The 16635-nt window shown below is 32.9% G+C and overlaps 1 protein-coding gene across 1 annotated transcript; it reads right to left on the bottom strand.

Annotated features, from left to right (window-relative positions):
* Positions 1-4012: 4012 nt before the first annotated feature.
* On the bottom strand, positions 4013-15148 carry NTS (neurotensin). The gene is made up of 4 exons (XM_008055114.1): positions 14965-15148; positions 12595-12656; positions 6670-6894; positions 4013-4359 (listed from the first exon to the last, which is right to left on the bottom strand). Exons 1-4 carry the CDS (start codon positions 15032-15034, stop codon positions 4207-4209), a joined length of 510 nt encoding a protein of 169 aa, XP_008053305.1. The 5' UTR covers positions 15035-15148; the 3' UTR covers positions 4013-4206.
* Between the last annotated feature and the right edge of the window lie 1487 nt (positions 15149-16635).

Below are 16635 nucleotides of genomic sequence, written 5' to 3'. Positions count from 1 at the left end.
CTCTTTTAAGTTGGAATTTTCTGTTTTTACCTATTTTCTTCTCTAATTTTGGGGGACCTAGTTTGCCCTGTGACCACTCTTCTTTTATAAATCGAAAAGGAGTCATTTTTATAGTTAGTTCTGCTTTTTATTTGTTGTTGGGATGATGTAGCAACTTCTAAGTTTCTTACCTGTTGAATCAGAAACCAGTTCATTGTGTTATTTGAGAAAGGATGTGTGGCATAATATAATTTATAGCTTTTTAAAAATAAGTTATTGTGTGAATATTATTCAACCATAAATGGATAATAGAATTCTATCATTTGCAGCAACATGGATTAAATCAGAGGTCATTATATTAAGGTAAAGTAGTCAAACATGGAAAAAACAAATATTGAATATTCTCATTCATGTGGGAGCTTCAAAAGTGAATCTCCTAAAGATAGAGAGTAGATTGGTGGTTACTAGAGGCAAGGAAGTATAGGGACAGGAGGATATGAAAGGAGAGTAATCAATGGATACAAATATATAGTATAAGACTTAGTGTTCGAGAGATCAATAAGGTCACAATAATCTTATATATTGGATAGTTAGAAGAGAACACTTCAATTGTTCTTAGAATTAAAAAAAGACAAATATTTAAGGTGATGGATATATCCAGTACACTGATTTGATCTTTACAAGTTAAATGACTGTATTTAAATTATCACACTTTCTCAGAAAATATGTACATCTATTATGTATCAATAAATTTTTTTCTAAAATGTTCACATTATACAGATATAGATAGATAAAATAGACAGCTGGAAGTGAAGTGAGGAATAATTTTTCTTTATATTTTTTTTTGAGCTGGAGTCTCACTCTGTCACCCAGACTGGAGTGCAGTGGCGGCTCCCGGCCACCGCAGCCTCGACCTGCTGGAATCCGGCGATCCTTCAGCCTCAGCCTTCCGAGTAGCCGGAATTACAGATATGCGCTACCACACCCAGCTGATTTTTTGATTTATTGTAGAGATGATGTCTCGCTGCCCAGGTGGGTCTCAAACCCGTGGGCTCAGGCAATCCACTCACCTCAGCCTCCCAAAGGCGCGGGATTACAGGCTGAACCACCGAGCCCGGCTAAGAATAATTTTTCAATGTTCTGGGGGAATAACAGTGGTTAGGACAATAATACAGTATGTGAGAAGACATAAATAAATTTGAGACTTGTTTTGGAGACAAAGTCAATGAGACTTCTAAGAGGATAAAATGGAAGATGTATCTTAAAGAGAGAAATTAAAAATTATTAGATTTTTAGCCTGAGCAGGAATTGGAGACATTGACTGAGACAGCAAAGTGAAAAAGTGACCCTGGGAAGAAAAGAGACAGGTCCTTCACTGAAATGGAAAGAGGAGAAAAAGAATGAGAGACAGAGGCAGGGCGTTTGTTACATTTGCTGAAGGTAGAGGGATGTTATAATTTTTTTTCTTGTTTTTAATTTTTAGCAAAATAATTAAAACATTATCCAACGAAAGAAGGATGAAAGAAGTTGCAATGCAAAGAAGAAAAGAAGGTATGAAACAGCCACCCATAATAATTAGAGGTGAAATTTATTAAACAAATGTAGTAAGAATTCTAGGCAACTATAAGGACCCGCATGAGATTTGTGATCAAATATTTGAAGTGGTGACTCTTCAGCAAGACTGAGTACTTTTCTCCAACTGTGTTAAGCTTCTTAGTTGAACTCAGAGTCAGGGGATATTTGAGTTTAATTCATAGTCTTTTAACTGGGTCATTTGATATAGCACAGTGAATTGAGAAAAGGGAGCAATTTTGCTTTTGGACAAAAGAAGCTAAATTACCTAAATACAAAAATGAAGGCAATATTAGAATGTGGATAGTTAAAAGAGGTGGGATAATGAATTAGACAGAATCATTAATGTTGGAGTGGGAGTGCTAATTTCTGTGAACTGTAAAGAAACAATGTTTAGCTAGTAGAGTGCCTGAATTGAGATTTTGGAAGGAATGAGTTTATTGGTAGTGAAACTTTCTATGACATGACTATGGAAGTGACTGGGATGAAATGGATTAAGTGTTTATTATTGGAGGTGAAGATGTTCAGAAACTGAGAAGGGAGAAAATAGTGGTTGTTCAAAACATAGTTGATGAAATTGTCTTATACTCAGCATTTCAAATAATCTGTAGTTGTTAAAGGGGAATGGAAAAGTGGTATAGAAGTGACCAAAACACCTACTTCACTTTCATACCCTGTGTTATATAGTGTGAAGTAAAAGTCAATCAATGGTTGAAAAGACTATTTGAAGAAGCAATGACCATGAATTTTAGAGCAAATCAGTTAAATGAGTTACAGGGTTGGAAAAGGGTGGATGTTGGCCTAGACTACAGCTTTGGTGATGGTATGTCATCTTGTAAGGTAGAACTTTTAATGATGTAAACAAAAACCTATATCAAATGTACAATACCTGATGAGTATTTCCTTATGGAAAAGTTGGTATTACTGCTACCACTAATAATAAATGTTAACTTTGTGTGTTATTAAAGGTTCCAGGCACCATTTTAAGAATAAGCATTTTTATATTTTGTTTTTGTTTTGTTTTGTTTTGTTGAGTAGTGATCTCACTCTATCACCCAGGCCTGGAGTGCAGTGGAAGGACCATGGTTCATGGCAGCCTAACCCTCCTGAGCTCAGATGATCCTTCTGCCTCAGACTCCCAAGGAGCTTGCGCTACAGGCATGCACCACCACTTCCAGCTACTTTTTTTAAAAATTTTTTTAGAGATGAAGTCTCACTATGTTGCCTAGGATACTCTCAAACTCCTGGACACAAGCAATCCTCCCACATTGGCCTGTCAAAGTGATAAGCATTCTATATATAGCAGCCCATTTTATCTTTCCCTAAACCCCATCACTATCTACATTTTATACATTTTTAAGCAAAGAAACAAAGAGGTTAAATAAGTTGTCCAAGATTACTAGTGACTGATAGAGTTGAATCTGCTCATTCTGACTCCAGAGAGCACACTCTTAATCACTATGAAATAGTTTCCTTCTTAACAATTAGGATTTGGGGTATTTTTTAGTTATGATCTTAATGGGATGGTGAAAGAAGGTGGGATGGTAAAACAGGAGGAAGTCATGGTTTTCTAAGAAAACCTCAGAGATATGTAAGCTGCTCTTATGAGTAGGAGTAAACATAAAAGAGGAACAATTTTCTCAAAATGATGTGGAGTTATAAAGGTTTCTCAAAGAGCAATTCAAGTTCTGAATTTATCCCGCATAGATGACCATAGAATGGGTTGCAGCCTTGTGAGGAGAGGTTGTTCTAAACCCCTATTTAAAAGAAAGCTCAAAACACAAGACACTACTAATGATGAAATGCAAAGGCTATGAGGACTTCTGACGGTGTGAGTATGATCTTAAAGAAAATTTAAGAGGATTTGTTTCAAATACAGCTTTTACCTAGAATATTCCCACCTAATTGAGAAAAAAATTAGTAACACAAATACCCAAGTGATATTAAAAATGAAACCATTATTTACTGAATCAAAATGTGAAAAGGAAAAACGCCAATACAAAGTAAATCTTCTAACAGAAGTAAATCTTCACAGAGACATATAATTCTGATGACTTGTTATCTTTTTATTAGCTATCAAGTTCACTTAACAGACCAAAAATACAGTATAAGATCATTCATTGAAATAGGCATAATTAACAATAGTTGATTAACCATTCTTTCAAATAGCTCTATTTTACCACCATAACTTTTTCTGTATCTGAGAGAAGCATTAGTGAGTCTTCAAAAGAGTGTATTTCTGTCAATTCAATGAAACATTCAGTTAAATAATAGAAAGAAATGTTATTTGTTTGGGGTGAATGATACGTAGTCTAGACTTTGTGGTAGCACTGAAATCTTAAAATTTAGTATAAAATGTCAAACATTTTGACTGTCTAAACACCTCATAATGTGATTTGCAAAATAACAAAGCATTCTATATGTGACTTCATTAATATCTATCCCAATCATACACAACACATCATGCTGAAGATTTAGATTTATTTGAAAACATTTAGTCCAGTTATATATCAATGCAGAAAAATCTCATCAAATACACTACAGTTGTAGAAGAGACAAAATAAGTGTTTTCTGCCACATTTCACACACATGTAATTTGATATGCAATTAAAGGAGGATCAGTCACAATCACATGAAAACAAATTTTTTATCCTCTCAGTAGTAGTAAGAACCTCTTTTGAGTATGTAAGGTCTTCTGGGTTTATTCTCATACAGTTGCCGTTTCAGAATATAAGGAATTTTTCTCTTTATGACTTCTTCTTTCTCATTTTTGTCATTTCCAGTATCAAGAATATCTTCCTGAATTAACTGTAAGATTAAGAAATGAAATTTAAACTCACACACTCTTTTGTTTCAGAATATTTTTCTACATTTTATTTCATTAGATGTTAAGACAGCAAGGTATAAGTAGATGAGACATATGAAGTTTAAAGAAACTAGCGTTTTGTCAAAGGACAGATGGCCATCAAGTAGATGACAGACTGTAAGAACATGATCATTCTGAGTTCAGTGCCCTTCCTTGTTCACCAGGCTAGCCCCTTTTAACAATTTCTGTATACTTCGAGGCGACACGCTAATCCCTTCAGTTGAAGGAAACCACTGAATAGAATTTTCAGTATGTTTCAGACGTCAATGTATGATGGAAAGGCAAGAATGGTAAATATAATAACAAATATAGTTTTGAATCTGATAAACCAAATTTGGTTACAAAGGATTTTATGTTCATTTAAGTCAGTTACTGACTTGAGATAAAAGCCATTCTAAGGATCCATTTCTCAATAGAGGGAGGAATGACTGTTTTGCCTAATGCTGTCAGTGGTCAAAATCAGCATATGGGAAAGCTCTGCTTAAACAGTGAAGATCTCTCTAGATTGTAGTATTTGACATTTAATAAAATGTTCAGATTAAATAATTTAAGGGAGGTAAGCTCCATGTAGAATCTTACCTAACGTCTCATTGACTATGTCCTGCTCTAAAATTACTTCCAAATATTTTTTAATAATACTGTTTTGACTCAAAAATTTTACCTAGCATCAAATATTTAAGAACTCTTTTCAGAATTTTACACACAATTTACATTAAATTTTTTTAAATGCTCAAGATAGAAATTTTCTTCATATTTATGGTTGTCTTCTAAACCTTTGGGTCACTATAACAAAGACTGACAAGAGACAAAGCTTAAGATTGCTATGCATACGAATAAAATAATATCACCACGTACTTTATTTCAACCCACAGCTATTCAAATTCAAAAAAGGAAAAACAGCTACTGTCAGACAATCTAGTTCCTTAATCTTGAATTTCTTTGTGCATAGTCTGTAATTACTTGTACTATGCACAGAATGATATTATCATTTTATTTTTAAATCACTCCATGCCATTTAAAATAGCAAAAGTTCCAATCTTTTCCACATGATTTTTCTCCATAACAGTTTGTTGATATTTTTTCTGGATAAATAGCATGTAATTGACATTGTTCTATGCTAAAATTTGTGTTTTCCAAGTTTTCAGACCTAAACAGGCTTTAAATACTAAAGCATTTTAGCTGGAACTGAAATTAAAGAATGGATAGTAAATTTAAAACTGGCCTTTTTGTTTTTTCATTTAGAAAAATTTTTGCTTGCCAGTTAGAATAAACATTAGAAATCCTGCTTGCATTTTCTCTAATCTACAGGGTATATCTGTGTAAGTTAGTCACAAGTTTGTTATATTAGCAGGAAAGGCACCCTCAGATCCCCAGAGCCGGTGTCAATCAAGAATATAAAACACTAATCAAATTTATGTTAGAGGTTGATCTGAAAAAAAATCTTTTCCCTGTAGGTAAAATTTTTTTAAAACTTTTATTTTTCTTCCTCTCTCTTATTTAGCTTCAGCATTTTTCCTTGACTTTCCAAAGTTCTAACTTATCTTTCATAACAAAATATAGCAATTATGGCAATACATTTTAAAGTGTTTTACAAGTGCATCATTACAAAGACACAAAGTCATATGTATTTATTTACAAACAAATAAGAACACAAAGGTTTCCAAATAAGACTTGAATGATGCAGATATATATCTCTACCTTATACCTTTACATAAGTAAAGTGATTTTATATTTGTCTATATATTAGAACCACAAATGGAAGCTTGTGTGTTTTAATCCAGTTTTATTTGGAACCTTTTTGTTGTTCTATGTTTGTCGATAGATAATACATATGACTGTGTATCTAGGAAAACATCTTGAGTTTTTAAAATTTCTTAGCCATGCCACCACCTACAACAACATCAAAAAGTATGCCATCCACGTAAGCACAATAAAAGCACATGGATCAAATCTGCCTTAAGAGATGTCCCTCTTTTAAAATTGAAAAGTATATATATTTGACTAAACGTTAAATATTGGAAGGACACTTTGAAGATGTAAAAGAGTGTTGACCTCCACACATGGCTTATTCTTCTTCTTTTTTTTTTTGAGTTGGAGTCTCACTGGAGTGCGGTGGCCGCTCACGGCCACTACAGTATTCCTCTTTAATATCTGTAAGACTTCCTGCCATGATAATAATCAGGATTTTTAAAAAATCAATACAAATGAGAGCTAACTAGTATAAGTGTATTCATATTTTGTTTTTGCTTTACCTCCCAGTGTTGAAAGGCCCTGCTGTGACAGATTTTTTGGAGCTGGTATATTGTCAGCATCGCTTCCAAGCTGAAGCCATCTAAAGCCGTAGGAAATTTCCGTCTTGTAACAAGCTCCTCTTCAGGAACCTCTCCTGTTTCCTCAGCTTGGCCATTCAGATTATTTACAAGACTGCAGACATTTAGCAGGGACATTTTCCAAGAAGGAACTCTTCCTTTACTGATCTGAAACACACACACACACATATATATATATATACATAAATATATTGCAATTAAAACTTGTGTTATATGACTAACAAATAAATGTCTATTGTGCTAAACCTTTACATTACATTTTAGGGTCTGTCATTCTGGTCTAATAAGCACAGTGCTATTAGTTTAGTGTCATAATGTCACAAGGTTGTATAATGCCACAATCTCATATTCTCTATTTAGTATAATGCGATTACATTATACACATATACACATGCACTTATACACATACACACACAGAACAAGAAAGTAATAAAATAGAAATGACTAGAAATATATAAATAAGTATGCGTATATCATAGATAAAAATGAAAATAAAAAAATACATTCTCACTTCCTTACATTTCAGGTTAATGTGTAATGGAGCAAGGAATAAAATGATATTAATAGATTTGAACAATTATAATAGTGGGAGGCCATTAATATACCTCCCACATTAATAGCTGTCATGAGCAACAGGACACATGTCACAGCTGACCAATTTATTTTTGCAAATTATAATATTTTGTGTAATTACCTTTCTTTTCTAATAAGATATTTTCTGAAACCATAATTACCACAATCAATGACTTTCCTACATGTCAACAATAATCATTATGAAAATATGTGGACCTTAACTGTGAAATTAACAAAAATTAACCAAAAATTCAAAGTGCTTGGATAAAGGAAAACATGCCATTTTCCTGAGGGACATTTAGAAGGAAGATTTAAATGACCACAAATACGTGATGGGAAGACTCAGTAACAATAATATCAGGTGATGATTTTCTCTGACTTACTCTTCAAATGGAAGGCAACTGCAAATCAATATGGGGAGACTGGAAGTTGAAGAGGAGTTGGCAAAATAATTCTTGTGTTCATTTGGAAGGAAGAATTTATAAGAATAACCAAGACGATTTAGAAAAATAAAAAGATAAGAGCAGACTTACTCTGTCAAATATTAAAATGTATTGTAAAGCTATCATGGTCAGTGGGATAAATTAATAGAGCAGAAATAAACATGAAACTCAACAACAGAAGAGAGTATAATGTTCAAAACTGATTCATGTACATATGGGTATATAGAATGTAGCAAAGTTTGCATTTCAAATACTTTGGGACTGTTAGCTATGGGGAAATCTGAACATGGATCTAGTTATAATCTTTCTTGATATAGTACTGCCAAACAATATCCAGATGGGTTAAATATAAATAAAAATAAAATACTGTGTAAATATATAGGATTATTTACTTTAAAAACCTGGAAAAAAATGTCATTAAGCAGCTGTCCAAACCGGAGTCAATAAAGGAAAAGATAATTTTAAATATATAAATTTGTAAAATATTTCTATGAAAACATAACATTCTGAACTAAAATCAAAGTTTAAAGATTTAAAGAAAAAAAGTGAAACTTGCATAGATAATATGAGCAGAAAAGTCACAGAATCATTTACCATATATATATATATATATATATATATATATATGTAAAATATGTAAAATGAGTTTCAATTTGGCTACCATTAATTGAAGACTTTAAAAATTATAAGTATACTTAATGGTAACCAGGACAGGTAAGCAGTACAGGTAAGCAGGACAGATAAGTAGGTGCTCCTCACCTAAATATTTGTTGGTCTCGGTATAGTTTTGTACAACTTCCTTATTTTAATTTTGTGTTTTTGAATCAGCATCTTACTAGGTAGCCCAGGCTGGAGTGCAGTGGCACTATTGTGTCTCACCATTGCCTTGACTGCCTGGGTTCAAGCAATCTTTCTACCTCAGCCTCTTGAGTAACTGGGACTACAGGCACACACCACTACACCCAGCTAATGTTTTTATTTTTTTGTACAGACAGTGTCTTGCTATGTTGCCTAGGTTGATCAACTCCTGGGCTCAAATAATCCTCCAGCTTCAGTCTAAGAAATTGCAGATCACAGGTGTGAACCAGCATGCAATGTCTCTTTTGCTATAAATTCTTAAATGATGTTTTGACAATATGTATTCAAATTGTAAACATGTGTACTCTTTGATTAAGATTTTACCCTCAAGTCATGCAAATTTGTGAGTACAAAGATATTCGCTACAATATTTCCAACCAGCTTGGAAATCTTTTCTAATACACTCCCTTGAATGTGGTTATTCAGCATTACTTGAATTTTTCTGTCATGGGAGCTATTGTAGAGGCAACATCTTCCATTTTGTGGAAGCAACACCTTATATCATACCAACTAATGGGATACTATAATTTTAGCTTTGAAAATTTTTTAGAGTTCATCTATTTTGATGTTTTTCAAAGTTTGCTCCTTATAACACTCGTTCTGCATGCATTAATTTTAAAAAGGATTTTCCACTATCAAGTAAATTGGAAAATATGAGCTTAAGGAGAATTTAAAGACTTCTTGAGTTAGGTATCCTCCAAAACTTTTCATGCAAATAATCATTGTGGTTCTTCAATGATGCCAAATATAGCATCCAATGGTCTCTCAAACCAATTTGACTATAGAAAGTTTTATTCATAATGTATCCATCAGGACTAGTGTTGCCTGAAGAACACATATTGTTATAGATGAAGAAACAGCTTTAATCATTGCTCCCTTCTTCCAGTTAGTCACTACGACACTCGCTCCTGTTTAATGTCAGATTAGTCCCTGTCATACCTAAGAAGAACAGCAGAGAGAGCAACCTTGGCCAAAAGATATCTAAACCGAGATAGAAATACTGAATGAAATTCTGATCAAATTTGTTTCCTTCATTAAATGCAACCAAAACAGTATGACTAATATTAGCTGTAATAGGCCGAACTCAAAATGAGTTCAGCAGATGGTGAAATCCAGGATTTCACCAAATTGAAAATAATTACAGTCATCTGTGGTGAAGCCCTGAAGTTTTTTATATTTGAATTCAAAATGTGTAGATTAGTAATGAATCTTGTATTCCCATTGTTAGTTCATAAACATATACTGAACTCCTACTGTATGGAAGACATTGAGTTTGAGCAGAGAAAGTTATAATGTTTAGCCACTTTCTGAGAGTTTGAAGAAAGCATACTGTACCATGATTATCTTTCATAATAAAACTATACCAAAGCACTAGCATTGATAATAAAAAGAATTGTATTGTAAGAAGAAAAAATCTCTATCTAACTTTTCATTTCAGACTTTGGAATCTCCCTTGACTTTCCTGATCCTAGATGTATTTCCACAGTAGTATTTCAATGTCTAAACAGCTTTACTCTAACATTGAAATTGTTCACATATTTTACTTACAGAATGGGAAAGAAGAAATCTGAAGCTTACTGAAGCTTTTAATAATGGAGTTGTCCTCATACAAACATCAAAAACTATTCTCATTGAAACTTTAAATTGTAACAATTTGATTAAAATGATCATAACCTTAGAGTATTTATTTTCACAAGACTGTGTACTTATCAAAATGATTGAATCACAGATAAACAAATGATAAGATAATTGAGTAAAAAATAAGAAATGAGCCTTTTCCCCCATTTTGGCAGCAAAGTTAAGATAACCATATTTCTAGGTGTCCATTTATCATAGATGTATCTTACTTATCACAATAAAAAAAGTCTTTGAAATTCACATTTTTTCTTAATCTGTTTTAGAGTTATATTCCAAGACCTCATTAAAGAAATGGGCTTAATTGTGCCTATACTTTTCCTATATTTATCCATAGATAAAAATGAAACCACTCTATATACTGGAATCATTTTTCCCTTGCAGTATCTTGGCTAGAGAATCACAATTCTTCTCTCATATATTCTCAAAATACTAGCAATTGCCAAATTGTATCACATTTTGGAGATTATTTATGTGTCAATGTTCACTTGAGGATTGAAGAGGTAAAATCTATACCAAACATTCCAATGTATCCTATTTGCTAACACAACTATTGATTTCAATTGTCTTCATATCTCTGAGTTGAACAGATTGCAGCCATAGTTAATCTGATTGAGTGCTCAACAGGGATCTGTTAGCATAAGATTAAACATATTTAAACATTGAGTTTTAATTACTAAACTAAATTTGCTCATTTCTGATATAAAACTTTCCAAATTTAGTAACATTTGGTTTCAATCTGGTCAATTTTTGTACATCTGGACTATCGTGAAAATATATATATAAGCATTTAAACATTCTCAAAATGTATTTTAAGGACCATATTAAAAACATGTCTTTGTTAGTTTTGAGATAAGAATGCCTGACACTCAACCACAAACAAAAATGGATATTTTTTCTTCATACCTGCCATCAAACAAAATCTTACTTGTATGCTAGGGAATAACGTACTTAGAACACACACACTCAATTAGAGGACAGAAACCTAAGATGGTAGAATTTGACTTGAAATATTGCTTAAAAATCAAATAGGGGTTTTGTCTGCCACAACATCTGTTGAGCTCTCAGATTTGGTACAGCAGTGCTATAACAATGATTGCAACAGGTAACTACCTCACCTTAAAAATTGCTTTTCTTTGAGAAACACCTTTTAGTTGAAAAAACTGTATCCTGATATTACAATTAAATACACACTGATTGACTCACTCTGAGTAAATCAATATTTCATTTGAGTATAGTAGTCAGGTATAGTCTAATTGAGTTCAATTCCTAGGTATAGGTTGGGAACTAGAACACTCACTTTCAAAACCCCAGCATAGGACTCTAAAAGTAGGGGGGGAAAGGAGCAGATACAAATACCACATTTGTTATGGGAGATTTTAAGTCCAGACACACAGTGAAGAATACAGTTGCATAAATTTTAAACTCATTAGAAAACTGTAAATGTATAGATGATTATGAATTTTAACCACTGCATTTAAAAATAAGGAAACAAAGAAAAGCAATGTTAATAGATCAAATAGTACATCAGTCACAGTTTCAAGATTAGAAGTTAAAGGCTCCAACTTGTCAGTCTGTTGCTTTTACATTTATTTTATTTTATTTTATTTTATTTTATTTTTGAGATGGAGTGTCACTCTGTTGCCCAGACTGGAGTCCAGCGGCCGCTCCCGGCCACCGCAGCCTCGACTTGCTGGGCTCCGGCGATCCTTTCGGCTCAGTCTTCCAAGTAGCTGGGACTACAGGTGCGCGCTACCACGCCCGGCTAATTTTTGATTTATTGTAGAGATGAGGTCTTGCTAAGTAGCCCAGGTGGGTCTCGAACCCACAGGCTCAGGCAATTCACTCACCTCAGCCTCCCCAAGGAGCAGGATTACAGGCTGAGCCATCGAGCCCGGCTTGCTCTTGCATTTCTTTCTTCCACATCTACAACCAACTTCGCAGGTTGTTAAGAACTATTATTTTTAATGTAAGAACGTTATTTTATTTCTCCAACATAAAAAAAAGCAGAAGATTCACTTAGTTTTCATTTAACTTGAGACCAGTATACCTTTCGTTATACCCAATATATAGATACGGAAACAAGTTCCTTTAAATACATGTCCACACAAATAATTAAAGTTGCAATATGCTGATTGATAGTCACTATAGTTTTTTTCCTGTCATGTCAACACCCTTAACTAAACAACTTTGAATTAAAAGTTTCCCAGAAGAGGAAATGCCTCCCAAGGAACTTTTCAATCTTGATGGGAAGTTATTATTATAGGGAAAGAACACCATGTTTATAATGAAAGTTCATACGTTTGTCAACCCGGGGTTAAAGAAAAGAAAAAGTTACCTTTGATGTATGCATATTGGTCAATAAATCTGTTTCTAATGCTTTCATTTCCTCTTCTGAATCTGAGTAAAATCAAAACCACATGTTTATTATATAATCACACATCATGTAATTATATCATAATCTACAGTTTTTTAAGTTAATCATAAAAATATTTATTCTTAGTTTAATGTCTTTCCTGTGTATTCTCTGAAAAATAGTATACAGAAAAACTTAAATTATAGTTGTATTTTAAGGTAACAGACAGCTAGAATTGTAGAAGCACTTCTAAGAAAATAAGCATATGATTATTTGACAAGACAACTATTGATAATTAGGAGTTATTTAATCTCTGAATCTCAGCAGAAAGAAAAAAATCCGAGTATTTCTAATCATAGATATTTCATCAAATATGCTATTCTATTTTAATTTTTATCATCAATAATTTGCTTATATAGAAAATACACGTGCTACAATTTCAAAAAGCAACATAATAAAAATATGCGTACAGGAGACTTTTTCAAGACAAAATCAAAGGTAATTACTCATAATTTTAGAATAATAAAGAAACTAAGATTTACTTAACTTGAGATGCTATTTTACAAAACATACTTTGAAAATATGAATTTTGTACTTTAAGCAAAAATTTGGGATTATTTGTATTTAGCAATTTTATCACAGGCAATTAAGAAAATTGTTTTAGCAAGAGAGGATCTATTCATTAACACATATACAATAGTATTGAAAATGAATCTCAGGATTTTTTAGAATAGTCTCTCCAAATTTCAATTAATAAATATTTTACAGCCAAAGAAAACTTGGAAAACACAAGATAATAAAAATAAGGTTATAGAACATTATAAGTCAGTTTTCTTCCTACTAACTGACCTTACTTTCAAAAACAAGACAGTTAAAAATGATTCTATCTTCCTTGCACTATACAATCATTCAAAAGAAGTGTCACACTTGGAGAAATCATTTGTTAAATTTTAACTAGAAACTACATCACACGAGAGATCGGTTCTATTTGTTAGAGATAGCTGTTTTTTTTTTTTTAAAGAATGGCAAATTCCATGAATCATTTCCATAAATGCTTACCGAACTCCTTATAACTTTTGGGTTAGCACAGTAAGTAGTTTCTAGCATTAATATATTCAATGCTTAATCAATAATCCATCTACCATTAGTGCAGTTTTTCACCTACCATTTTTTTCACCTACCATTAGTGCAGTTTTCAATCTCCTATAACTATCAGGTAAAATCATAATTTTTGAAAAGTCAGTGTTTCTCTCATAAAGGAATTGCAAAATTAGAAGTTCAAGTTTCTTTCCTAATGATTAAAATAATTTAATTTTTTCATAAATCACATGCATATCTTCTGTAAGATTTGAATTTTATTGTTTAAATCAATTTATAGCATAAGTTTGGATTAAACCTTTTACTTTCAAATTTACGATATATAAAAGCATTAAACAGGTTAGATTATTTTTGCTGCATTAGTGTCCCAAGGATTTTTTTCCACTTTGATGTGATTATTCAAATATTTCTTAAGTATTAAATAGTGATTGCAATTGTTATATTTCATGTTGCTTTTTAAAATTTAAATCTTATTTTCAAGGTGAGTTGTTGACAGATATTTAGTAATATGTGACTTACAAAGCACTCTAAATCCAAGTCATCTATTTTAATACAAGAATACCAAGTTTCCAATTACATTTTTTATCATTTTAAATGGCATGTAAAAAATACCAGTTATATTAACAGCCTTTCTGTTAGACTATGTAAAATGCATTCTTAAAAAGCTTGAAGCATTCTTGTATCTTCCTAGAAATAATTTTGTACAAACAATATTCCTGTCATTTATTCATGAAACATCAATTTTCACTGTATTTGCTTTCTTAACACAAATATACAGTTAAAGAAGATAATTTCTGGATAATTATAAGGGGGGAGAAATCATTTTTTTTCCTAAGTGGTTGTATGAGGAAGAGAATAAAACATTTGAATGGAGTAGTTATTAGTGGTAAGTTTGCAAGTTGACAGCCACTGGTTCTGCATTTCTCATTAGATAATGACTAGCCTCATTTAAAGCTTCCTGTTTGTTTGTTTGTTTTTTTCTTTTTCTCTAGTGGTTGCATGCCCAAAGGGGTCATGCAGCATTTCAGTGAAATTCCTTTTATTGCTTTGCAGATGAAAAAAATAATAAGAATAAACCTCAATCTTATCATAAAGACAGAGAAAGATGATATTCACAGTTTCTATCACTGAAAGGCAAATTCTGAATAAGAGGAAGCAACTCTTCTCCCTGGATACGTTAGCGTAAGTAGCAACACACTGCAAAAGAGGAAAAATAAATCACATAGGGGGGTTGTGAAATGCAGCTTCACTTACCTGAGCACAGACTCCAGGAGCTGAAAGCCAGGAGTAGCATGCATACGAGCTGGGTTTTTATTCCTGCCATTGTCTCTTTCAGCCTTCTAGCAAGCCAAGTTCATAAAAGTCAGAGACACCAAAGGGCGCTCTCTCCTGCGCTTTCTCTCTTGCCTTCAGCTGTCTTTGAAAGTGAGAGAAGTATGAGAGATGCTGTGACCATCCCCTATATGTATACCCAAGAGGATGATGTCATGTCTGTACAGGGATTATCTTCTCAGGATGTGCCCTGCCATCACCTGTATCCCTCCCCTCTTCTGCCCACTTCCACTTCCCCTCTTCCTTTGTCCCCCACTCTCCACCCCCACTCCTGAACCTTGAGTGAAAGTGACGATTTTCCCTAATTGCTGCTGCTGCTTTGGATTTCTGACGCACAGAAGGAGTCATTCAAAACACTGCCATATACAGCGTCCTGGAAAAGATCCCCGGTGTCATTTTTTCTCTCTCTCTCATTTCCTTTCATTCCCCCGCTCCAAAAAGTTGGCATTTTGATTGTGTGAAACATGGGATCTGTTATTTCTACTATTTAAGCACAAACTCCAGGACAAATGAATGAAATTAGTGTGGAAGTTCTTAAAGAGTTGGAGTATTTTTATGGTAACCCAAACTTCTGAGCAAATGTTTTGTGGTTCTGGAATTAATGTAGGCTTTAGATAGCATATGCTAGAATAAAAAGAAATATAGGCAGGTAATCAGTTGTAATACATGAGTTAGGTAAAAGAATTAAAGAAAGGAAAGACAATCAATAAAAAAGAAACAATAGTGTCTTTAGGGAATAGGATATTATTTCCTAACAAATTAAACAGTTTATTATAGGTAAGTGGGAGAATGACTGGATTATGTGTGCCGACTTCTGGATGAATGTCTTAGAAAGACAATTTTATGTTATAAAGATCAGCTATTAGTTATCTGTGTGTTAACAGGTAAAAATGCATATGGTTATTATCGATTGATTTTTTTTCTGATTATTTTCTTTTTTTTCCCATCTGCATTGTTCGGTTCTTTTTGGATTCTTTCTTAATGCTATGTCCTATTCTTTGTATAATTCCCTTCTCACTGTCTTTCACCAGTGCATCAACTTTCTTTCTCTGTTATAGTCTGCTTTTTACTATAAAAATGAGACTGTATTCTTGGAAAAAGACAAACATGAATAAAAATGAGACTGTATTCTTGGAAAAAGACAAACATGAATAAAATGAGACTGTATTCTTGGAAAAAGACAAACATGTAAATCATCATTCACCACAATTACTTTTCTGTGACAGAGTTTTTACGTATTTCATGAGTTATGACCATATTCATTTATTCTTTGATTTATCAGGAAAAACTGCACAAAATGCCCTTTGGAGTTAAGTTTCCTTCTTATATTAGGTATTTCATGACACACGGAGTGATCAGAAAAGACAGTGCTGTTGGGGATGTGACTGTTTAAATGTAAAGGTGTCTGAGACTTGTTTAGTTTGTAAATAAATCAGGTAGTAACAATTGTGGGGGAAAAATCAGGATCTATTCCTATAGAGAATTGATTCATATTATGCAGTATATGTCTGTGAGATTAACATATTCATATTTATCCTAAACTTATGGAAAGGGAAGAATTCCAAATATTGAATAACTAATTAAAATAGCAAG

Source organism: Carlito syrichta, unplaced genomic scaffold, assembly GCF_000164805.1.
Source record: "Carlito syrichta isolate Samal-C Ts95f unplaced genomic scaffold, Tarsius_syrichta-2.0.1 Scaffold301687, whole genome shotgun sequence".
NCBI classification, from domain to species: domain Eukaryota; kingdom Metazoa; phylum Chordata; class Mammalia; order Primates; family Tarsiidae; genus Carlito; species Carlito syrichta.
This window is presented reverse-complemented; position numbering and strand designations above follow the sequence as displayed.

Excerpts from the sequence above, each read along its gene's own strand:
- NTS (XM_008055114.1), bottom strand. The coding sequence starts at position 15,034 with ATGGCAGGAATAAAAACCCAGCTCGTATGCATGCTACTCCTGGCTTTC. Across the intron at positions 6,895-12,594 it reads CCAATATGCATACATCAAAG|ATCAGTAAAGGAAGAGTTCC; the intron begins GTAACTTTTTCT and ends TGTGTGTTTCAG. Across the intron at positions 4,360-6,669 it reads GGGCCTTTCAACACTGGGAG|TTAATTCAGGAAGATATTCT; the intron begins GTAAAGCAAAAA and ends TTAATCTTACAG.